Raw genomic sequence first — 25,069 nt, forward strand, 5'->3', positions numbered from 1 at the left:
TGGACATTACCATACCACTCTAGAATGTTTTTATCAATTTATTTCACCACAACAAAGTATGAATGTATACTTTGCCCTACATTTTTTTTACAAAGTGTTACGAAACTATCAAATGAACATGTAAAAAATGGCTCCTTGTTGGGGTTTTTCTTTCTTTTAAAATGAATGAGTTTCTCTTCATTGAGTTGGCTTTTTTTGAGAATGCCCTATTTAATTATACAAGTGTATGGAGGATCATAGGCAGAAATATTAGGTCATATAAATGAGTGCCTCCAAGTACCCAGAATTTGATTTTTTTCTCTGACATGCATGATTCCTAGAGTCTGCCAAGGAGATTTCTTAAAACAGCTGAATAAAGCTACTCTTGATCGAATGAAAACTGTGACATCTCCGTGTTCTTGTGGCATTTGTATTAATCTACTAGGGCCACACAAACACCAGAGACTAAAGGCTAGAATAACAGAAACTTAGTTTCTTATAGTTTTGGTGACAGGAAGTCCAAGATCAAGGCATCGATAGATTTGGTTTCTTCTGGGGGCTCTGTCCTTGGCTGCCTTCTTGCTGTGTCGTCACAAAATCTCTCCTCTGTGTCACCCATCCTTAGTTTCTTTCTGTGTCTTACTCTCCTCCTCTTAGAAGGATCATGGTCTTAATTTCAACTTAATCAGTTCTTTAAAGACCTTATCTCTAAATATAGCCAAATTCTGAGATACCAGGGCTTAAGGCTTCAACATATTTTCTTTGGAGGAACACAATTCAGCCTATAACAAACAGCCTTATACCTTCAATCTAAAACTCTGGCAGGTAATTCAGTATGGAGATAAGCACTGTCTTCAGGGGACATAAATGAAGAAAAGTGGGTGATTTCAAATTGCTCAGAGAGAAAACTCTAAGCTGCTAGGGAATTAGGAAGGAATGGATGCTCCCTTTTCTGGAAGCTTGCCCTATAAAATGGTATGAAATTTAGTTTATACTCTTATTCAATCAATTTATACTGAATACTCAAGAGGTGCTAGCCTCTACAGACACAAAATTTGAAAGGAACATTTTTTTCTAAAGAGGTTGGAATAGAGGCCTATGGTAAGGCAGAAACAGTTTTGGGTCTTAACAGATGTGCAGCTGGTAGGAGAGGTTGAAGCATTTTGTTTAGCTGGTGCTAAGAATCATTCACTAAAGAGAACACAGTAAGGATGCCATTCCTTTCTTCAGTTTCTCTGCCTGTGCTATCAGCTTCCTTTGTTAACATGAGCACATCTGTATGTTTCGCCAGCGCAGGGGAGGCTGAGCTAATCAACTGGCCCCAATTTGGTCTTCCTGGTTCCCCTTCTGTCTGGGGTTCCCGGATGTAGCTGGCTGCAGCCACAACGCAGCCTATATTCCTCAGGGAGGAATGGAGCTTCTTTGAAATTCTCAATGAAGGAGGAGCCTACATTCTTTTGCTGGTTCTCCTGAGAGTGGATGAGGTAGACTGAATTCTTCAAAGTGATTTATATTAACTGCTACAGGAGAACATGATGAAATAGGTGTCATCTAACTTGCTCCCTGGGCTTGTCGGTCGTCTTTGTCCCATTTCCCAATCAGTCTGAGTAACCCTCATTTTCACTCTTAGGAGTATCTCCATTTTCCCTTTGAGGAGTTCTAGCTGCACAGAATAGAACACAGGGAGAAAGAGCAGGTTAGAGATAAGTGAGTTGACTGCTTCTTTTAAAACTACAGTTTAACTCTGAACCCTTCTTTAGATGTTGGTGAAAACTGGCAAATAACCTTTGAACTGCAGAACTTCACATTCCCCTTGATACCAGCCCCGTCAAAGGCATTTCTGTAGCCTGCTTTTCCTTGCTCCACATAGTCCCTGCTTTCATCTACTACCATTCACTGGTATTTTCTGATTCAAGACTATCCTCAGGGTTCATTTAAAACCAAATTCACCAGCACATAAATCAGAAGGTTGGGTGACCTTGAAGTTCACTTTATCTTTCTAAAAATTCAGTACTTTTTTTTTTTTTAAGATTTATTTGTTTGAAAGGCAGAATTAGAGAGACAGAGAGAGAGACAGAAAGAGAAAGATCTTCCACCCACAATTCACTCCCCAATGGCCACAACGGCTGGAGCTGCACCAGTCCAAAGCCAGGAGCTTCATCTGGGTCTCCCACATGGGTGCAGGGGCCCAAGTACTTGGGACATCTTCTGCTGCTTTCCCAGGAACATTAACAGGGAACTGGGTCAGAAGTGGAGCAGTGGAAACTCAAATAGGTGCCCATATGGGATGCGGGCATTGGAGGTGGTGGGTTTACTTATTATGCCACAGAGCCAGACCCAAAATTCAGTACTTTTAAAGTTGCACACAAAAAGAGTGAAGTGTTTTCTACCTAGCAGCACTTTATCTTTTATATAGATTTATTTATTTGAAAGGCAGGTTTATAGAGAGGCAGAAGCACTGAGAGAGAGAGAGAGAGAGAGAGAGAGAGAGAGATCGGTCTTCTATCTGCTGGGTCATTCCCCAAATAGCCGCAATAGCCAGAGCTGCACCAATCCGAAGCCAGGAGCCAGGAGCTTCTTCCAGGTCTTCCATGTGGGTGCAGGGGCCCAAGGACTTGGGCCATCTTCTATTGCCTTCCCAGGCCATGGCAGAGAGCTGGATTGGAAGAGGAGCAGCAGCTAGGACTTGAAGCCGTGCCCATATGAGATGTCGGCCCTGCAGGTGGTGGCCTTTCCCGCTATGGCACAGTGCTGGCCCCTAGCATCACTTTAAAGATGTGATTACTTAGAGAATTCCTAGAATAATATATGTAATGGCATATTTGATCCCCAATAAATGTAACCATACATGCTTAATAAGTGATAATCATGACAACTTAGCTCACTAATAACAGGCAGCAGTAACTAAAGTAAATGTCTACACATACCATGGGAAAAACCGTGTTCTCCTTAATAAAAAAATGATGCTTCAATTCAGGTTCTGTCCCTGTGGCCAGTTATCAGCTACATTTCTTGGGAGCCTAAATACACTGACATGTGTCAGTAAATGTGAACACATTACAGAATTAGTAACAAACTATTTCATGGACTCAACAGATATTCATTGAATGTCTACTATGTACACATAGCAATCAATGCTGCATGCTGGGAGTGACAGGGAAATTATAACCACTGTCCTCATGATGGGTGTGGGTGGACAGAATACTGAAAAACAGAAAGACAAGCAAGGTACAGAACTTCAGAAGAGTCACATCAGAATGTACAAGTAAAGGTCTGCTTGTCAAATGTGTGGTACACAAAATTAGGGTTATGCTGTGATCTTTAGGGTCATCAATAGGATCACCAAAGTTACCATTTATGACCCTCTCCCTCCCTCAAGTCTTAATATACCAAGGGTAGGTATTTTCACATACAGCTACATATTTTCATAATTACCATTCAGCAATATATTAGTTGGTATAGGTAACCAAGAGAAGTTCTTGTATAAGAGACATATATAAGAATGTTCAGGGCAGCACACAGAAACAAACTGGAAACAAGTACACTTTGATGGGAGAATGGATAAAGGAAAATTTATAGTATACTCACCCAAAGGAATATTACTCAAGAATGAAAATAAGTGAACTTCAGCAACAAACAACAACATGGATATATCTTAATACCATCATATTGAGTATAAAATTATATCACATAAAACTCCAAATGATATTCTGTTATATCTATGAAAAAGTAAAACCAAACAACACATTGTTTAGGAATATAATATATATATATAATATAGCTAAATTATATACACGTTCTTAAAAAAATAAGAAAAAAACTCAAAATTCAGGAGGGAGACATGCAAATCATGTGAGAGAAGAACAGAGAGAGAGAAATAATTTCTGATATTGTTCTAATTCTTGGGTTGGGTAATGAGTTCTAGTTGACCATTTTTGCTCTTAATTTTTAAAATGTAATGATTATATAGATCCAGGAACAGGAAAGCTCATTGAAGTTTTCAAGAACAAATTTTGATTAAATTGAGACATGAAAATAGGGTAGGATATGAATTTAATTACTGAAGTATTTAAATTCAAATGGGGGTAGTATTATAAATTCAGGTGATAATTTTGTATGCTTTCCTCTAGATGCTCTCCTTTTACACTTAAAGACAACTCATCGGGCTGCACACCCACTCACAACATTCTAAACCTATATCCAGCTCAATATCAGAAGGCAAAATCTTTTATAAAATTTAGATCAATCAATCTGTGTATTTGAGGATTTCTGGGGAAATGCCTTAATGTTCTGTAGATGTCCTTTTTGTCCCATGTGACTTAAGCCCCTGATCTGACTCCCACATGCTGCTTTTAATTTCCTGTTTCTTACTTCCTGCTTTAGGCAGATCCTGTTTCTGCTTTGCTTGAGGAATAACCCCAACCCCATTTCTCAGTTCCTACAGTGCTAGCCGGGAACAGGTTTTAACATTAAACAAGACTTTACTAATCTTGGGAATGAAGTTTGAGGGAATATGTATCTTTCAGAGTCTGCAAATCCCTGACCTTCTGCAAGGTCACCCAAAGGTTATCTCTCTTCCTAAACTGCAGCTGGCCACAGTGTGATATGGGTGAGCTTATTTTTTCTCAATGGCAGGGCTGTTGAGTGAGTGCCTCCTTCATGGGGAGCCACAGAGAGCAAAATTCTTTCCCCTCTTGCTAGGCTAAGGTTTATCTCCTTATCTTTTGCCTCAGGGTCTAACTTCTTTTTAGGAAGATAGTACATGGTATAATTCACTTCCTTTAGGGAATGTTTTACTTCTGCCTTTAATGAGTGTGGTTTTACCTAATCCCAAATAATCTCAACTAGAATAGTATTATGGGATAGTGGTTCATTTCCCCAATCTGTATTACTGTTTTAAGATTTATTTCTGCATTTGGAAGAGTTAGAGAGAGAGAGAGAGATGAGCGGATGAGAGAGATGAGAGAGAGAGAGAGAGAGAGAGAGAGAGAGAGAGAATCTTCCATCTGCTGGTTCACTCCCCAAATAGCTGCAACAGCAGGAGCTGGGCTAATCTGAAGCCAGGAGGCAATTTACTCTTGGTCTCCCATGTGGATGCAGGGGTCCAGGCACTTGGGCCATTCTCTGCTGCTTTCCCAGGTGCATTACCAGGGAGCTGGATGGAAAGTGGAGCAGCTGGTATCCATATGGATTGTGGGTGCTGCAGACAGTGCCTTAATCCACTGTGCCACAGTGCAGGCCCTATTACTCAGGTTTAAATAACAAGCAATGGAGAACATTCTCTGGAGAAAATCAGGAAGTTGTTCTTTCATTCCTTCTGCAGTCCTCAATCCCTGCAAGCAATTGCTCAAAGAGTCGCATACACAATTGTTGGAAAATACAACTCAGAGGCAAAAGCATCTAAGATCCTCACATTTCACTCTCAAACTGAATTTTCAGACTTAACAACTGCAAAAAGATCATATATGTACAGTACTAAATGAGTAACTTTTCACCCAGAAACAACTGAATTTATTTTACACCAGGTTCTTGAGGTGGGAACAACTGGGAATCAGGTGGGTTTGAAATGTTTCACCTGTTTGCTAAATCTCTAACAGCCAAGGCTTCTTTAGACAGCTCCTGAGTCTTCTACGAGGCCCACATATGCATTTCTTCATAAAGTCTGATTCTAGCAAAGAACCTCCACAGCTTCAGTACCTGATCAGACGCTATCTGATCACCCTGGCCTGCCCTCAGCTGGCAGGATGGCTTCGCCACAACCACTCTTCCCTCCATATTTCCTCTTAGTAAATTTTCATCTACTAACGTGCCAATCCTATACTCAAAGTTGGGCCTACTTTCTGAAAATGGTGTTGCTGTTGCAGGGTTCCCTATACCTGTTGTGAAAATTCTGAATGAAATCAGCCTTCATGTTTCACCAAGTACCATTTGGTATATTTTAAAAATTTAAAATAGAAGATAAAAGCTCCTCGAAACTCTAAAAATAACACTTCCCTCCTCGACCGTCCCACTTTTCACATCCACACAAAAGTCTAGGCTTCAGTCTGTGCCAGGGCACTTAAATATGTCCAACACAAATGCTGTAAGTAAGGGAGACGGGAAACTTCTGTAGGACGCGCTCAAATGGCTTATCCTTTAAAAAAAGACTTCTGGAGTCCTGAGGCATAATTTCCCAGCATTTTCTCTTCACACAATTATAGGTTTGTCCCGTTGTACAAATGCTGTCGGGTGTCCCTGTTGAATTGGAAACTCCTGGCTCACTCACTCATTCATCATCCCCCTGCCTAAGCAAAGTGCCGGGCCAAGTGTGGGCGCCCAACGACGAATGAACGGATTGTACAGGGCAGGCGAGAAAAGGGTTAGTGTTTTCGAGATGAAACGAGGAGAATTACTAGGGTCACGCAACAAATCCCACCCGAACGTGCAAAGACGCCCAAATTCAGCCGGCTGCGGAGTCTAGCCCCGCCCACGGGCGAGACACGGGAAATACACGCTTTCAGGAAAGCCGGAAGTGCCTGGTCACGCCCTGCGCATGCGGCCTTCCGTTCCGCTCACAGTCCTACACCCGTTCATCCAGTGAGAGCGCCGGGACACCTCTGCCGGCCCGAGCCGCCCACCGCTGCGCATGCGTCTCTGGAGTGGCCTGCTCGCAAAGAGGCGGAGCGAAAGGACGGATTTTTTTTTTTTTTAATCTTGCTCCCGCCCTTCTCCTTCCCCCACCTGCCACGTACTGGGCCCAAGCTCTCGCTAGGCTTGTTGGGTCTGTGCGATTGGCCGGGGCCCGCGCGAGCCTGCGAGCGAAGTGCGGCGGCCGCGGAGGGCGACGGACCGGGCCGTGACCGCAGCCTCCCCCACGAGCCTTCCCTCGCCCCGGCCGGGTCAGCGCAGACCCACGGAGAGGCGGCGGCGGCGGCGGCGGCGGCCTCGGCAAGCTGGTACGGCCGCTGGAGTCCGGGGCGCGGTCTCCCTCCGAGGAGGCCCGGAGACTAGGAGCCGCGGGGAGGCCTCGCTCTAACCTGCCGGCGCGGGGCGGGTGCGGCCTGAGGGGCCGAGGCCGGGGACCCCACGGGGAGGGGAGGAGGTAGGCCGGGCAGGGCCTTGCGTGGAGGAGGGGAGGCTGCAGAGGGGGAGGGGAGAGTGCTGACGGTCGGTCCCGGTTGCACAATCCCAGCTGGGGGGCTTTGGGGCCAACAAGTGCTCTGGTGCCGGTTCCGTCTGCCTCCAAAGGGTCGGGTTGCCCGAGAGAGCAGAGGCGCTTTGGGAGGCCTGCGGTCGCCGGCATTTAACCCCGAGAGGGGCTTGCAAGGGTAGCGATTGCTAAGTGGCTGCTCTGGGAATACTTTATTGGGGGGGGGGAGTCGCTTGAGAGGACCCTGGTTCCTTGACTGTGTCAGTGCTTAATCATGCGCCGTCTGGAGGCCCAGCCCAGTTTTAGAGAGGACGATTGCTAACTTTGGAGTTTGCTGAGCCCTGTCCCTGTACTAAGTGTTGTAGGTGCCGGATCCCAGTTAGTCATCGCAAGGACCCATCCAAATCTAGACGCTGGTAGGATATCTCATTTTGCCCATGAGAAATCAGGCCCTCGAAACTTCATGTCCCATTAGCCAGTGTCAAGAGTCTTGACGTCCCTGGTGTAGAATGTAGGCAGGCTTTCAGACCCACTGCGTTCTTTGGAACAATGAAGGGCCGATACGGTGTAGGAGTTCTTGAAGGAAACTCCTACCCTAAGGAGGTATCTCAGGCAGCGCCTCTGAATTTGGAGCTGGGCTTAATTCTCAGGGTCACTAGAAGCAGAGGTTTGGTCACTGAAGGTAGATGCTGGTTGAGGAGGCAGGTTTTTTCTGATGTGACCTTGGGCATGTCAGCTTATCCCCGTTGCTGAGAAAAGTGTACCTGTTGGAGAGTTAACACAGTGGCCAGGTCATTTCTGGACAGGGGGAGGGGGGTGGGGTTAAGATGGAAGAAGAAAATGGAAGGATCTCACTAGCAGCTCTGGGAAGTAGCAGTGTAGACCTTGTTAGGGTAAAAGAGAACCAGAATCCTGCCATTCTATAAAGAAATGGGGTGAGATTTCCTCTCAAAGGGAAAATTTTTGTTTTGTGACACTAATGTGTTTGTCTTAAGGTGATGACTACAGACTTCCTTGAGAAGGAAGCTTGGTTCTTTTTTAAAAAATATTTATTTATTTGAAGGCAGAGTTATAGAGGCAGAGAGAGAAAGAGGCAGAAAGAGAAAGAGAGGTCTTCCATCCCCTGGTTCACTTCCCAGGTGGCCGCTCCTGCCATAGCTGCACCAATCCAAAGCCAGGACTTCTTAAGGGTCTCTCACACAGGTGCAGGAGTCAAAGCACTTGGGCCGCCTTCTGTTTTCCCAGGGCATAGCAGAGAGCTGGATCAGAAGTGGAGTAGCCAGGACTTGGACCGGCGCCCATATGAGATGCCAGCACTGCAGGCGGTGGCTTTACCCGCTATGCCACAGCACTGGCCCCGGAAGCTTAGTTCTTGGCTGCAGGGTGTTTACAATCAATGGGAAGCATTGAAAGTGAATTTACAGGCAAACATGGTGGTTGGAAACTATACACAACTTAAAAGTTTGTAGATCTATTGGAACTGAGCAACACCCTCCCCCATCGAAAGGGCATACTGTCAATTATGTTTTGTGTTGGAATTTACTCTTAATAAGTAGTGTAGGGACCAGAGCTGTGGCATAGTGGGTAAAGCTGCCACCTGCAGTGCCGGCATCCCTTATCGGTGCCAGTTTGTGTCCTGGCCACTCCACTTCTGATCCAGCTCTGCTATTGCCTGGCACAGCTCTGGCTATTGTGGCCAATTGGGGAGTGAATCAGCAGATGAAAGATTGATTTTTCTCTCTCCTCTCTCTCTCTCTCTTTCTTTCTGCCTCTCCTTTTGTGTAACTCTGACTTTTAAATAAATAAATTAAAAAAAAGTAGTGTAGCTGATGTGCAGAGTCAATTTTTAAGATTTGATTTTTACTTATTTGAAAGGGGGGAGTCTTCTGCAAAGACGAGGTACTGAAGTGAAAGTCTGACTTGAGAACTGACCTGCTATTACAGCCTACCAATCCCTTTATCAGAACTTTGTTATGCCTCATTTTTTTGTGCAGGGAACAAAAACAGTTCTTTAAATTCCTTTCGTATGTCAGGCTGTGTTCTAGGTGCTGCTGGGAATAGGTAATACCATCTTACACTGGTCCTTTTAGGCATTGTTGCTGGTTTATACGTTCTGTAGGTAAGAGAAGGCAACAAATACATTTATTTATTGAAAGGACTTTATCATGGTCTCAGGCTGCCAATGCAGACAAGATGGGATATTTGCCGTCTTGTTGAAGTAACTATAGAGCTCAGCTCATAGTAGATATTCAGCACGTTTTCTCCTGAATGTGGCGGTCAGGTTTGACTCATAGGTTAAGAGGTAGTTCATAGAGGTTTTAGTTTAATTACAATCATCATGAGTAATCCACTGTGAGAATTGGCCGATAAAAAGGCTGACTTTCTCTTTTGCATTAAGATAAATGTGGCATCTATCCAGATAGTGGAGCAGAGTCTATTGTATTCTGAATTGACTTTAGAGTGATATTTTTAATGTCCTGCTTCATTAAAGATTTATTAATAAGATGTAATCTGTCTAGAGGGCGGTGGGGGAGTCTAGAGACGTTCATGTAAGGCAGGGTTGGGGAACCTTTTTTCTGCCAAGGGCCATTTGGATATTTATAACATCATTTGCAGGCCATACAGAATTATTCACCTAAAAATTAACCTGTTACAGATTTACTAAGTTTCGAGTCCCACCTGCAGCTGCCTTCTTGGCAGGGCCAGACCAAATGATTTCGTTGCCCTTATGCTGCCTGTGGGCCAGCTGTTCCCCACCCCTAATTTAAGGAATAGTTAGATCAAAAGACATGGGACGTTTAAATACTAAAACATTTATATTGAATATTCATGAGATAATTTAGGATTCATGGAAACTTTTTTCAACTATTGGAAGAGTTGATTGGTTGGAAAGCAGCTTTCATACATAAACACACCAAGGACATGGGAATGGTTGCAAAGAGGTTTGTTGGTGTTAATGAAATGATACATTTAAGAGGAGGAAACAAAATGGTGCCAGTAGTAAAGCATGACATTGGGAGTAGAATGGAGCCCTTTAGAGGCGGTTGTCACCTTAAACAGCCTTGAGAGATCATTTACTTTGGGGGTGGGGGAGGAGTTGTGTTAAGGAAATGCTCAGTGATTATAGATAACACATCAGGAACATCTTGGCCTTGAGAAGAGATATTAGCCTTTAGTAATCATTTAAATTACAAGAGAACTTGAATATAAGATTATAAAATAATTTCAGATGATTACACTGGATAACCCCAAAATAAGATTAAAGCCCAAAAGGGAAAATCTCTGTGGCAAATTATTATTTAGTGGCTAATTCTCTGATACTGTCTTTTGTCTTTAAAGTATGCAGTCTGATCATAAACACTCACTCTATAAGGTAGGGTTATGGACTGTGTAGCACCGTAGCTGGCAGTCTCATTAGAAAGGGAAGGGTGTGTGTTTGGCACAGCAGTTAAGATGCCACTTAGGAGACTCGCATCCTATATCAGAGTTCCTGGGCTTGCATCCCACCTCTGCGTCTGATCCGGCTTCCAGATATTGTATATCCTGTAAGGCAGCAGGTAATGGCCTCAAGTTCTTGGATCCTTGCCACCTAATGTGGGGACCTGGGTTGTGTTCTAGCTCCTGGCTTCAGCCTGGCCCAGCCCCATCTACTGTGGGCATTTGGTGGAGTGAACCAGCAGATGGGAGTTAACTATCTTGTTTTTCTCTCTGCCTTTCAAAAGAATAAAAATAAATAAAAAGAAAGCTTAGCAGGTATCACTGATTTGTTCTTTCTCAAAATACTTAAGAGATCTTTCTTATATTGGAAAATTTGAGGCTCTGTTGTAGTGTTCACTTTTTTGTGGGTTAACATTTAGATATTTAAGTTAATAGAAGTTTGAAGCTAATTGTTTCTCTCTTTAAGAATTGTGGGATGATTATCATGTGTTGGGCACTGTTTGCTTCCTACCTTTGAGTAGAAAGAACAGTGAAAATTAATAAATTTTTAATTTCTGATAGTACTGCTAAGTGCTTGGAACAAAACGAAACCAAGATGGTAAGAGGAGCCTTTAAAAAATATTTGAAGACAGATGGATAACTCCTGTCTGCTAGTTCACTTTCCAGATGTCTGCATCTTCTGGGGATGGACCAGACTGAAGAGCTGGAAACCCAATCCAGGTCTCCCATGTGGGTTACAGGGACACAGCCACTTGAGCCATCACTTGCTACTGCCCAGAGTGCACATTAGCAGGAAACTGGAATCAGGAATGGAACTTGGACTTGAACCCAGGCACTCTGATATGGGAAGGTTGACATTCAATTGCTAGACCAAATGCCTGCCCTGGGGGATTCATTTTATTTTTAAATGTTTTTTTTATTTTAAATTTAAAATTTTTTTTATAAAGAGAGAGAATGATCTTCCATTTGCTCGTTTAGTCACCAAATGTCTGTATCGCTGGTGCTGGTCCAGGCCAAAGCAAGGAGCTGGAAACTTAGTCCTTGTCTCTTCTTGTGGGTGGCAGGGACTCAAGTACTTGAACCATCATCTGCCTCTGAGGCTCATTAGTGGGAAGCTTGATTAGAAGCAGAGTAGCAGGGCTTGAGCCAGGTACTCCAATATGGGACACAGGTATCCTAAGCAGCAATTTAACACATGTCGTGCGTGCCCTGTTTTAAATTAGATGGTTAGGGAAGACTTCTGAGAAATTGACATTTGATCAGGAACATGATTCATTTGAGTTGTATGAAAAGGATCAAGGCATGCGGAGTAGGAAGTGTATAGCTTCAAGTTGAGAAAAGAGCTTGAAGTATGAATGTGGTGGGGATGAGTAGTAGGGCCAGGTAGGAAGTGAGGAATATATTGGAAGGTTTTGAGCTGAGCAACATTAGATTTTAACAGGATAAATAACATGATAAATCTGATGTGCTAAGAATAGGTTGTGAAAGTAGGCAAAGATAAAAAGCAGGCAGACCAGTTAGAAGTCTTTTGTAATCATTTAGGTAGGTGGTGATAGTGACTTGGATCAGCTTGATAGTGATTGAGGTGGTTGGGTTCTGGAGATAGCTTAAAGCTAAGTTTGAAGGTCAAGGATGTGAGAAAAAGAGAGGAACCGTGTGTGTGTGTGTGTGTGTGTGTGTGTGTTTCTTTTTGGTCTTGAACAACTGGAAGAAAGGACTTGTCACCAAATGAATTAGGGAAGACTTTGGGAGATGCAGTTTTAGTAGAAGATCAGGAACTTGTTTGTAGACATGTTAGAAATCTGCATGGTAATGTGAAGTTAGCAGTTAAACATGTAGATAAGATAGTAGTAGATATAAAATACATAATAAAGTTGCCTCTAGACCATTTTAACATGAAGATGGTCATGAGCAATGAGTCTCTTTAAAGAGCCAGCATTTCTTAGATTCCAACAATAAATGTGCTTTCAGATTTTAAGATGTTTTATTGTTTTATTAAATAAGAGTCTTTTTATCAGTTTTTCTCTAGACTAATATAAATAGAACATCCTGGAATCCACCATGAATGGACAGTTGGACCTAAGCGGAAAGCTAATCATCAAAGCTCAACTTGGGGAGGATATTCGACGAATTCCCATTCATAATGAAGATATTACTTATGATGAATTAGTGCTAATGATGCAACGAGTTTTCCGAGGAAAACTTCTGAGTAATGATGAAGTTACAATAAAGTATAAAGATGAAGGTAAAGTATTTTTAAACCTGGTTTGTAAGAGTTAACACATAGTATGTGTTTTTTTTTTTTTTTTTTTTTTTTTTTGCCTATAGTCATTGGACTCTGTCTTCCCCCTTCATGGTATTTGAGTGGCCCCCTTCTTTTATTTATTTAATGGGATGTTCAGATCATTAGTATAATTATTTATAAGTTAATATACTTTTTTACAAGTATTTTTCCCTTTGTTTACCCATACTCTTCTGGCTTCCATTTTGCTTTTTTTTTCTTAAGTAAAATATTTATATAAAGGGGATAGATTTATCTATTTTATATATGCAGTTTTTTTTTTTTTTTTTTTTTTTTTGACAGGCAGAGTGGACAGTGAGAGAGAGAGACAGAGAGAGAAAGGTCTTCCTTTTGCCGCTGGTTCACCCTCCAATGGCCGCCGCTGCAGCCGGCGCACCGCGCTGATCCTGGCAGGAGCCAGGAGCCAGGTGCTTTTCCTGGTCTCCCATGGGGTGCAGGGCCCAAGCACCTGGGCCATCCTCCACTGCACTCCCTGGCCATAGCAGAGAGCTGGCCTGGAAGAGGGGCAACCGGGACAGAATCCGGCGCCCCAACCGGGACTAGAACCCGGTGTGCCGGCGCCGCAAGGTGGAGGATTAGCCTATTGAGCCACGGCGCCGGCTTATATATGCAGTTTTAAGAGCATAATGATACCTCCCATCCTACCCTCTTTTCCTCCCTTGCTATGACTCTCTCCTTCTTTGTTTTTTCCTTTTAATTTTTGCAGTGACATGCTTTCAATTTACTTTATTTATTTATTTATTTTTGACAGGAAGAGTGGACAGTGAGAGAGAGAGAGACAGAGAGAAAGGTCTTCCTTTGCCGTTGGTTCACCCTCCAATGGCCGCCGCAGCCTACGCGCTGTGGCCGGCGTACTGTGCTGATCCGATGGCAGGAGCCAGGTACTTATCCTGGTCTCCCATGGGGTGCAGGGCCCAAGGACTTGGGCCATCCTCCACTGCACTCCCTGGCCACAGCAGAGAGCTGGCCTGGAAGAGAGGCAACCGGGACAGAATCCAGTGCCCCGACCGGGACTAGAACCCGGTGTGCCGGCGCCGCAAGGCGGAGGATTAGCCTAGTGAGCCGTGAAGCCGGCCTTCAATTTACTTTATAATAACAAGCTTAATCCTCCACTAAATAAATAATTCAACAAGTAGTAAGGAGAAAAACACTGTTTCTTAGGAATATAGACAGGAGCTACAAACAATCACCAAATCTCAAAATGTCATTTTCACTTATATACATTACATTCTTTTTGTCCTCTATAAGTTAACACAAATCAGAGAAAATAAATGATATTTGTCTTTGGGACTAGGTTATTTCACTGAGTATAATGGTCTCCAGTTACATCCATTTTATTGTGAAAGGCAAGATTTTATCCTTTTCTTGGCTGAGTAGTAGTCCCTCGTGTATATATATCACATTTCCATGTGTATTTCCCAGAGTGAAAGGGATAGCAGTATATATTGAATGAAAAAAGATTTCATAGTCAACTAATTAGAGAAAAGCTAGTTTATCCAAAGACAAATGTGTTTGTTGCAGGAATTTTTCAGAGTATATAATGTGCTGATGTATATTATAATTTTATAGTGTGAAATGTTCCCAGGATCATTTGACCTTCAAAGTTTTTATGAAGATAGATTTTGTATGACAAATGTTTCATCAGTCACACAGTAGAATTACAGCACTATTTCATATCTATATCTATATCTATATCTATATCTATATCTATATATATTTAGATTTATTTATTTGAAAGTCAGGGTTAGAAGGGGAGTCAGAGAGATCTTCCATCTACTGGTTTACTCCACAGATGGCTGTAATGGCCAGGGCTGGGCAAGGCTGAAGCAAGGAACTGGTAGCTTCATGGAGGTCTCCCAGATAGGTGGTAGGGGCCCAAACACATGGGCTATCTTCCGAAGTATCAGGGAGCTGGATTCAAATTAGAGCAGCCAGGACATGAAATGGTTCCCATATGGAATGTGTGCATCGCAGGCAATGGCTCTGACGTTCTGTGTCACAACACCAGCCCCTTCCTATTTTTTAATCTGCCTTCTTTGTTAACATCTCTACTGAAATTTGTTCTTTAGGCAATTACCAGTATCTTTATTACTTTACAGTCTATTTTAGCTTTTTTTCCCCCTTAAATGTTTATTTTTTATTTGAAAGGCAGTTAGAGAGAGAGGGAGAGAGAGATCTTACACTTCTGGTTCATTCTTCAAATGGCCATAAAAGCCAGGGCTGGGGCAGAGCTGAGTCAAACCGAAGCCAGGAGCTTCTTCCAGGTCTCCTATGTGGCAGGGACCCAAGCACTTGGGCTATTCTCTACTGCTTTTTTCAGGTGCATTAGCAGGGAGCTGGATTGGAAGTGGAGCAGCTAGAACTCAAACTGGTGCCCATATAGGATGCTGGCACTGCAGGCGGCAGCTTAACCCACTAAGCCACAGCATGATCACCAGATTTGATGTTGCTGTTCACACTATCCTTTTTCAAATACTCTGATCTCTTAATATCTCTGATACTGTGTTTATCTTGGTTTTCTTCTTATCACTAATAACTTCTCTGTCTCTCTGAATGGTGCTTTAAAGTAATGTTAACTGGGTCTGGTGGCACAGCCAGTTAAGCTGCTGTTTGTGTCACCAGCATCCCATATTGGAATGTTGGTTTGAGTCCCAACTGCTCTGCTTCCCTATCTAGTATATTCCTGCTACTGTGCCTGGGAAAGCAGTGGAAGATGTCCCAAGTGCTTCGACCTGCCAGCCTACATGGGAGACCCAAATGGAATCTCAGACTCCTGACTTCAGCCTGACCCATTCTGGGCTGTTGTGGCCATTTGTGGAATGAATCAGCTTACTGGAAGATCTCTTTATCTCTCTTTATCTCACTCTCTGCCTTTCACTTAAAATCTATAAAAAGAAGTAATGTCAGCTGCTATAATAGAATTCTTAAAATTTCAATAATTTAACACTCGAGGTCATTTAGGGACCCAGGCTGACAGAAGCTATGTTCAACACATTGGGGATTGACACCTATCAGGCAGATGGATAAAGATAAGAGTGTGAAGTGATTTTACTTTCAAGGCCTTGAGGTGATGTTGTCATTTCTGTCCACTCACATTGGCTGGAAACCAGTCAATCATGTGGGTTTGCTGAGATGCAAATGGGTTGGAAAATGTCATTCCTGGCTGGGCAGCCACTTTATACAACTTCCATTGTGGAAAGGGAGAGTGAATCACTAGTAATGAACTAAGCAGGTCATCTAGTAACAGGTGTATTCTCCTTTTTGTGATATACGATAGAAGAGTACCCCAAACTGTAATTTTTGAGTCAACTCATGTTAAGGAAAAGGAAAGTGATTTTTTTTTCTGGTTCTTTTCCATGGTACTCTTACCTACTTAAAAGACATTGATTTTCACCTTTGTCTACCAAATGTGTGCCTTAATTTGATCAAGTTGTTCTCTCCCTACCCCTCTGCCTTTCTCCCTTCCACTCTCTGTAACTCTGACTTTCAGATAAATAAATACGTCTTTAAAAAAAATAAATGGGTGCAGCGGAGCATCTGGAGCAGCTTGTTGGCCTCCCCAGGACAAAACTCTTCTTTACCGAACTCTGTCTATAAAGAAAACCCTGCAGAGACCCAAGGCCAACTCCATGTCTTGGCTTCTTTTCTGCTTTTACTCTGACTCTCTCAGGAATCTCTCAGAAAGAGGATCTATAGGAAAGCTTTGAAAGCTATCTTTGAAAGCTTTTTAAACATGTAGTTGATATGGTTATTATAGTATTCTTTTTAAATGTGCTCTAGTTTGTGTATATATACATATTTTTCTGGGAGAGACTTGATAATTTTCATCTTATTATCAAAATGGTCAGTGACCTGAAAAGCTCTATTGTCTACTTGTTAAAGCAGTTCTGCAAAAATTTGTTTTTTGCAATTCCTTCAATTATTTTTGTGTGTGACTTTATTTTCATTTCTGTTGATACATTTTATTGTATTCTGAGTTAAGATTTGAAGCTTGGACATCTTTATTTTACTTTTGATAAATGTATTTACATTTTTTGAAATTGAAATATTTCAGTCTAAACTAATAGTTTGCTTTGTTGCTGCTATGAATCTTTTTCTAGTGACTAAGAATTCATATACTTAGTGCATTAACCTTAGCTGTGGGTTTTCACATGAAGATATGATAAATACCTTGCTGTAAGAGTAATAAACAATATTGGTTTAGTATTGTTTGAACAAATATGATCCTTTAATGTTTGTTTAAGTTTGTTGTAGGGGATTCTAATTTATTATTCTAATTATCCAAAATTTTGATTTTGGATGTTAATTTTACATATGTCCTAGTTTACTCAATTATATTTTTTTTTAATTTCAGATGGAGATCTTATAACAATTTTTGATAGTTCTGACCTTTCCTTTGCAATTCAGTGTAGTAGGATACTGAAACTGACATTGTTTGGTGAGTGATAAACTTCTGATAACTTTACTATTCACTGCATTTTATTAAAGACTTTTTGGGTTTTTCCTTTTAATGACTTAGAATTAAGCGATAAGTTGTCCAAAAGGTGCTGAAATTAATTTGCTTTCAGGTAGTTTAAAATTACTTAAGGTTTTTGGCTATGTGTGTTTTAAAATATGATACAAATTTTATTAACAGAATATGTTAAAGTTTGGTTTTTGAAGTCAGATATTACTTAGCTATCTCTAATAGAGAATTACAGCTTTAATTTTGCGCTGTCAGAATTGTGATTTGTTAAGATACTTGTATTTTTGAAAGATTAATAGAAAACAGACATGTCTGAAATTCTATATTTGCTTTATTACACTAAATAGTATATATAGCAATTTTATTGATTATCAAGGCTAAAAATAATATCAGGGTTAAAACTACCTCTGAGTTTGCTAAGCATTTATAAATATCTTCCTTTATAATCTAGTATGATGTTATTTACTCTCAGGACTTAACATAAACCTGTTACTTAAGACACTATTTTTCAAGGAGTACTTAAGGATTAGAGAAAGGTGTGATATAAATAAATAAAAGACTAATTTTAATTGTTTAGCTTATGTTTTCTTGCAGATCTTATTAGATTTGTAAGACAGAACACTTAAGGAACAAAATAGAAATTATTACAGAGTTTGAAGTGGTAGAGCGATTATCTAAAAATAAAATCTTGCTTTTTCTTTCTTGTGCATGTTTTATTTATTTTTAATTATTTATTTGAAAGGCAGAGTTTGAGATGGAGATATCATCCATCCACTGGTTCGTTCACCAGATGATCACAATGGCTGAGGCTGAGCCAGGCTAAAGCCTGGAACATAGAGTTTCAGGATCCTAGAGCTTCATTCTGGTCTCCCATGTGGGTATAGGCGCTAAAGCACTTGGGCCATCCTTCACTCCTTCCCAGGCACATTAGTAGGGAGCTGGATTGGAATTGGAGCAGTTGGGACTTGAACCAGCCCCCATGTGGGATACTGGCATCTCAGGTGATGGCTTAACTTGCTGCATCATGGCACCAGCCCCTTTTTATTTTATTTTATTAAATTTGTGAACCTTATATTTCATAAAATATTGTAGTCCACTGATTTAATTTTATCTGTTTCATCTACAGCTAGGAAGGATGACTGAATCATTTTAAAATGTTAATAACAAAATTGTTTTAAGAATTCTTTTTTTAAGATTTATTTATTTTAGTTGAAAATCATAGTTACACAGAGAGAGGAGAGGTGGGGGGTGGGGGGAGAGGGAGAGAGGTGTCTTCCATTTGCTGGTTCACTCCCCAGATGGCTGCAACAGCTGGAGCTGTGCCGATCCAAAACCAGGAGTCAGGAGCTTCTTCCTGGTTTCCCACGTGGGTGCAGGGACCCAAGGAGTTGGGCCATCTTCTGCTGCTTTACCAGGCCATAGCAGAGACCTGGGCCGGAAGTGGAACAGCCGGGTCTTGAACCAGCTCCCATATGGGATGCCAGCACTGCAGGCGGAGGCTTTACCTGCTAGCCATAGTGCTGGCCCCGTATTCTTAAAACATCTTTTACAGTATTGATTATAAAATAGTTGTTGGCTAGGTGAAAGATAGATTGGATAATCTGAAAACTCTCCCTTAAAGAACCCTGAGGACATGCTAAATAAACTATCACAAATACATTTTTTTGGATTATATAATGTGGCTTACCCAGGAAAGTCAAGGACCAAAAAATAGATGGAACTAAAAACCAAGGCCAAAAGTACCTAAAACTCAGATGTAGGTGATCTTAGTGGTAATGGTATATTTTGTTTGCATAATCTAAGAACTTGCCATTTGACATTTGTGGGCTCATCCTGTGAGGCCCATACTGTTGGGATGGTGGGATGATAGTATTCTTCAACAAGAAGCACTGGAGACAGTTTCGGTGAACATGTCTGTTTATTAGCAGTTAGGCACAAGCTTTATGGGGCAGGCAAAGGGCAGTAGCTAGCTCAGGGTAGCAACACTAATTCTATAGGATAAAGCCTATACTGGAGCCTCTGTGCTTCTCCAGTCAGCTTGAAGGTCACATAGTCCATGTAGCCTTCCAGGTGGTCTTTTGGGTCTGGGCCACACCCGGGAGCTGTTTACCTAGTTGATAGTTACAAGGCCCCTCAACTGGAGGTGGGGGTGGGGGAAATGTGGCTGGGACCCCTGTGCCTGCCATTAGGTCATATGTGGGGGTCTCTGTGCTGAGCCCTGGACCAGGGTTTTTCCCAGGGGCCATTGTGTGCCAGGTCTTCTTAACCTCCTGCATGGTCTAGGCAGGCAGTCTCCCAGCCAGGCACAGGATCACCCTGAGTCACAACATGAATGGACTATATTCTGAAAAGACTATTGTAGAAAGCAAATTTCTCCCATGACACAGGAAAAATCAAGAAAACGATTCTTACACCATGGCTTGTCAGAGGTTTGGAAGTCTTCTTTGAGGATGTAAAACCATGATCTTACATGGGTTGATTTTAAATTTAAGCAATTGAAATATTTGGGGAACTTTCAAGCCCAAATATCACTATCAAAAAATAGCAGAAGCAGTGTAAAAATCTCTGGAGAGGTGTATTCTCGATTCAGGTCACATAGATTGTTCACTGACGAAATCTTTTGATGAACTTGAAGCTCAAAACTGTAAAACACATAGAATAGTTCATGTAAGCAAGAAATAAGGCACAATTAGCAGGATTGAGATGTATAAGAACTTCAGTTAATAGAAGTGATAGACTATAAAATGTGTCAATAGTTGATAAAGACACAGAGGGAATAAGAATACAAGGACATGGCAGTATAAAAATAGGTTTTAGAGAAAGAACTTAAGGTAACTTAGAAATGAAAAATCTGATTGGAATTAAATACTAAGTAGATAGGTTAAGCAGCACCTGGCTCTGCTCTTGATTCCAATTTTCTGCTAACATGCACCCTGGGAGGCAGCACATGAAGGCCGGAGTTGATGGGTTCCTGCCACCAGTATGGGAGACCTGGATTGACTTCCTGGCTCTCAGCTTCTACCTGGTCGAGCACCTGTCTGTCCCTGGCATTTGGGAAGTGAACCAGTGAATAGGAACTCTCTGTTCTTAGGTCTGTCTTTTCTCTGCCTTTTTAAATAAATATATAAAATAAGAAAAAGTAGATTTGTGACAGGTAAAAACAGAATTAGAAAAGGAAGTCCAAAGGAATTAGAGAATAAAGCAAAAAAAAAAAAAAAAAAAAAAAGAAAAGCCGAGAATAATCGAGAATAATAAAGTCCAATATGTTTCTATAAAGAATTTGAAGAAGGAAAGGAGAGTGGAGTAGAAATATATTCAAAGGTCGTGGTTAAAGGCAAGAATTACAGAAGATATACATCCTCAGATTGAGGAGACACAGTTGTGAGCAGGATAAGTAAAAATAAATCTCCACAAGACATACTGCCACAAGACTGGAAAATATATAAAACAGATTATTTTAAAAGTAGCTAGAGAGGGTAGGACTTCTATCTGTGAAGCAGTTAATCTCTTAGTAGACTTCACGGTAATGGTAAAAGCTAGAAGGTAGTAGAATCATTCATTCAAATGGTTAAGAAAAATAACTAGAAAAGTAGTATATTGTAGACCAACTAAAACTAAGGAATTAAGGGGAAATAACATTTTGAACAAAAAAAATTTACCACTCGCTGGTTCTTATTAGAATTTTTGTTTTTTACCAAGAAGAAAATCAAGTCCTGAAAGTGGTGAAAGATGCAAGAAGCAATTGTGACAAATAAATTGGGTAACATGTAGATTTAAAAGGGCATGTATTGTAAAAAACAGTATATTGGGGAATAGGAAAAGTTGGATCAAAAATACTGAGCCATAATTATATGTAAAACAGGATGGGACGATAGGAATCAAGTATTTTAAGGATTTGTTTTTGAGCAAGATTGCAATTAATTTTAGAATTTTTAAATTAAAGGTTGCTATAACATTAGAAATAGCTGGTAGAGAGGGAAACAAGGAAAACAGGGGACCCATTCCTTAACTAGAAAATGGGAGGGGCCAGTGCTGTGGCACAGCAGGTTAAGGCCCTGACCTGAAGCACCAGCATCCCCTTTGGGCGTCAGTTCTAGTCCCAGCTGCTCCTCTTCTGATCCAATTCTCTGCTGTGGCCTGGGATAGCAGTAGAAGATGGCCCAAGTCCTTGTGCCCCTGTACCCACGTGGGTGGACCCAGAGGAAGCTCTTGACTCCTGGCTTCAGATTGGCACAGCTCTGGCCGTTGCAGCCATCTTGGGAGTGAACCAGCGGATGGAAGACCTCTCTGTCTCTGTCTCTACCTCTCTCTGTAACTCCGTCTTTCAAATTAATAAAAATAAATCTTTAAAAAAAAATGGGAAAGGACGAAAGGAGAGGGAAAGCTTGATAAACAGCACAAAATACTGATTGCCATAAGCAGAAACTGAATACATACACCATTTAAAAGACCGAATTTCTTACTGAAGGTAAAAATCAAGTTACATGCTGGTTTTAAGAGATACACTAGAGGCCGGCGCCGCGGCTCACTAGGCTAATCCTCCGCCTAGCGGCGCCGGCACACCGGGTTCTAGTCCCGGTCGGGGCTCCGGATTCTGTCCCGGTTGCCCCTCTTCCAGGCCAGCCCTCTGCTGTGGCCAGGGAGTGCAGTGGAGGACGGCCCAGGTGCTTGGGTCCTGCACCCCATGGGAGACCAGGAAAAGCACCTGGCTCCTGGCTCCTGCCATCGGATCAGCGCGGTGCGCCGGCCGCAGCGCGCCGGCCGCAGCGGCCATTGGAGGGTGAACCAACGGCAAAAAGGAAGACCTTTCTCTCTGTCTCTCTCTCTCTCACTGTCCACTCTGCCTGTCAAAAAATAAAAAAATAAAAAAAAATAAAAAAAAAGAGATACACTAGAAGATTATTATGCAGAATTTGAAGGCAAAGAGCTAGAAAAAAAGTTAACTGTGTAACAAGTTTTCTGTGATATGTCAAAACTAACAAGAGAAATCCTAGAGGTCATATTCTCTGGGCTACTTAGAAATCGTGGGACAACAAATATAACCAAACTCCTGCTACTTCTAGTTACAAAGTACACTTTTAAATAACCCAACTTCAAGAAGAAATCATAATGGGAATTAGATAATGACTTGTACATAACAAAGTGATTAAGAATATGCTAACCTGTATATGGAAGAATATTTATAGCTTTAAATACTTCGATTCGTGAAATTAGGCTGAAAGTTTATGAGCTACGTATTCAGGTTTAAAAATTGACAAAATAAATCCATATGCTTTGAAGGAAATAATAAAAAGTAGAAGTCCAGGAATTGATAGGATCAGCAGTTTTGGAAACATGAGACAAAGATCAATGGATATAAAACATGAAGAGTGAAATGGAGCATAACTGCAAATAAAATGGAAACAAAATAATGATAATTTTTGTCAATAACTATTTTAACTGGAAAACTTAGGAGACGTTGGCAATTTAATAGTTAAATTTAATTGTCAAAGTAGTTCAAGAAAAAGAAAACTTACATTAAACAAATTGAACCAGTCATTCTTCCCAGTACGTAAACAACACGTAATTCAGACTATTTCAAGAATAGGCAGGGAGGGAATATATACTAACTCATTATTATGGGGTTAATATAACCTTTTTTAAATTTTTTAAAAAAGATTCATGTATTTATTTGAAAGGCAGAGTTACATTGAGGCAGAGAGAAGTCTTCCATTCCACTGGTATACTCCCCTAATGGCTAGAGTTGTGCCAATCCAAAGCCAGGAGCCAGGATTTTCCTCTGGGTTTCCCACGTGGGTGCAGGGGCCCAACATTTTGGGCCATCTTCTGCTGCTTTCCCAGGCCATAACAGAGAGCTGGATCGGGAGTGAAGCAGCTGGAATTCAAACCCATGCCCACATGGGATGTCAGCACTGCAGGCAGCAGCTTTACCCACTAAGCCTCAGCGCCGGCCCCTGGTGTTAATATAATCTTTTTTTAAAAGGTTTATTTTTTATTTATTTGAAAAACAGTGTTACAGAGAGAGGTAGAGACAGAGAGAGATCTTCCATCCGCTGGTTCACTTCCCAGTTGGCTGCAGCGGCTGGAGCTGTGCCAATCTGAAGCCAGGAGTCAGGAGCTTCTTCCGGGTCTTCCAGGCAGGTACAGGGGCCCAAGGACTAGGGCCATCTTCTACCGCTATCCCAGGTCATAGCTTAGAGCTGGATCCAAAGAGGAGCAGCCGGGACTAGAACTGGTGCCCATATGGGATGCCAGCGCTTCAGGCCAGGGCTTTAATCTGCTCCAGTAAAAATACAGACTAATATCTTTTATGAATATAGATACTAAACACTAAATATTAACATTGAGTGAATACTAAAATACTACATTGCCAAGATAACTCATCCAAGGAGTAGGATGTTAGTTTAAATTAGAAATTCTAATACTATTTTTCATGTAACAAGTTAAAGGAGAAAAACTAAGAAAAGCATTCTTATCCCAGTCATGTTAAAAAGTCATAGCCCATGAGAGTATTTCAGGCATGGAAAGCTAATACACTCTGGGGGGAAAAAAAACCTAAATGAAAGATCTCCGTGAGTGAGATCCCAGTGGAAAGAACGGGTCATCAAAGAAGGAGGTACCTTTCTCTGAAGGGAGGAGAGAACTTCCACTTTGACCATGGCCTTGTCTAAATATGATCAGAGTCGGTGAACTCAGGGGGCTTCCATGAGTTCCATGAGTTCCTTGGCAGCTCATGACAAGAGCCTAGGTTGATTACTGATGCCATAAACAAGAGTGTCAATTTGTTAAGTCAACAACAGGAGTCACTGTGCACTTACTCCTCATGTAGGATCTTTGTCCTTAGTGTGCTGTACATTGAGATTTAATGTTATAACTAGTACTCAAACAGTATTTTTCACTTTATGTTTCTGTGTGGGAGCAAACTGTTGAAATCTTTACTTAATGTATGCTAAACTGATCTTCTGTATATAAAGAGAATCGAAAATGAATCTTGATGTGAATGGAAGGGGAGAGGGAGTGGGAAAGGGGAGGGTTGCGGGTGGGAGGGACGTTATGGGGGGGAAGCCATTGTAATCCATAAGCTGTACTTTGGAAATTTATATTCATTAAATAAAAGTTAAAAAAAAAGTCATAGCAAACTGGGAATATAAGGAAATCCTAAAACTTCATGTGGGACATTCATCACACAAAATATTTGCTGTATGTCCTATTGTAAAAGAATTATGAAATGTAACAAATACCAGTCATGAATATAAATAACAAAAAAGTACTGGGGATGAATCTTAACATGTCAAGATTGTTACACGAAAAATAATTTTAAAAAGCACCTTATTTAAAATCATGAATTGAGAGAATGGGTTTTATAAAGAAGTAGCATTGGAGTTTTGATTATGTCTGTATTATTTTATTAATGATCAGGAGCTAAGATGGGAACATGTTAAGCTTTAACAATGATACAATGATGGTAGTTTTTTCTATACTTGTAAAAAATTTACATAAAGGGAACAAATTTCATATATTTCATATATTTCATATACAAAGTTTGAAGAATATAATGATTCTTCTCACCACCCTCCCTCCCTCACTTCTTCCTTATTTTTAAGTTTTACAATGTCTTTATATGTAGGTAACCCTTTGCTACATAACAAATTCAGCAAGTAGTAAGTAGAAAAACCACTGTGTTCTTCAAGAGTATAAACAAGGCCCATAAACCATAATCAGATCTCAGAACATCAATTTCCTTCATATAGATTAC

The 25,069-nt window shown here is 41.2% G+C and overlaps 1 protein-coding gene across 6 annotated transcripts in view; it reads left to right on the forward strand.

Moving 5' to 3' along the window:
* The first annotated feature begins 6,755 nt into the window (after positions 1 to 6,755).
* Positions 6,756 to 25,069, forward strand: part of TFG (trafficking from ER to golgi regulator) — a 41,425-nt gene continuing 23,111 nt past the window's right edge. For 4 of the 6 annotated variants that reach the window (XM_008267035.5, XM_008267038.5, XM_089331609.1 and 1 more), the window contains exons 1-3: positions 6,756 to 6,914; positions 12,565 to 12,791; positions 17,203 to 17,286. In XM_008267035.5, coding sequence (XP_008265257.1) covers positions 12,608 to 12,791; positions 17,203 to 17,286 — 268 coding nt within the window. In that variant the 5' untranslated portion in view covers positions 6,756 to 6,914; positions 12,565 to 12,607. Of the gene's footprint in view, positions 7,061 to 12,564; positions 12,792 to 17,202; positions 17,287 to 25,069 lie in introns of all 6 variants that reach the window. The other 2 variants (XM_051819143.3, XM_070072007.2) reach the window with 1 other exon arrangement.

Source organism: Oryctolagus cuniculus, chromosome 4 (genome assembly GCF_051225735.1).
Source record: "Oryctolagus cuniculus isolate XC-2025 breed Fujian yellow rabbit chromosome 4, ASM5122573v1, whole genome shotgun sequence".
NCBI lineage: Eukaryota > Metazoa > Chordata > Mammalia > Lagomorpha > Leporidae > Oryctolagus > Oryctolagus cuniculus.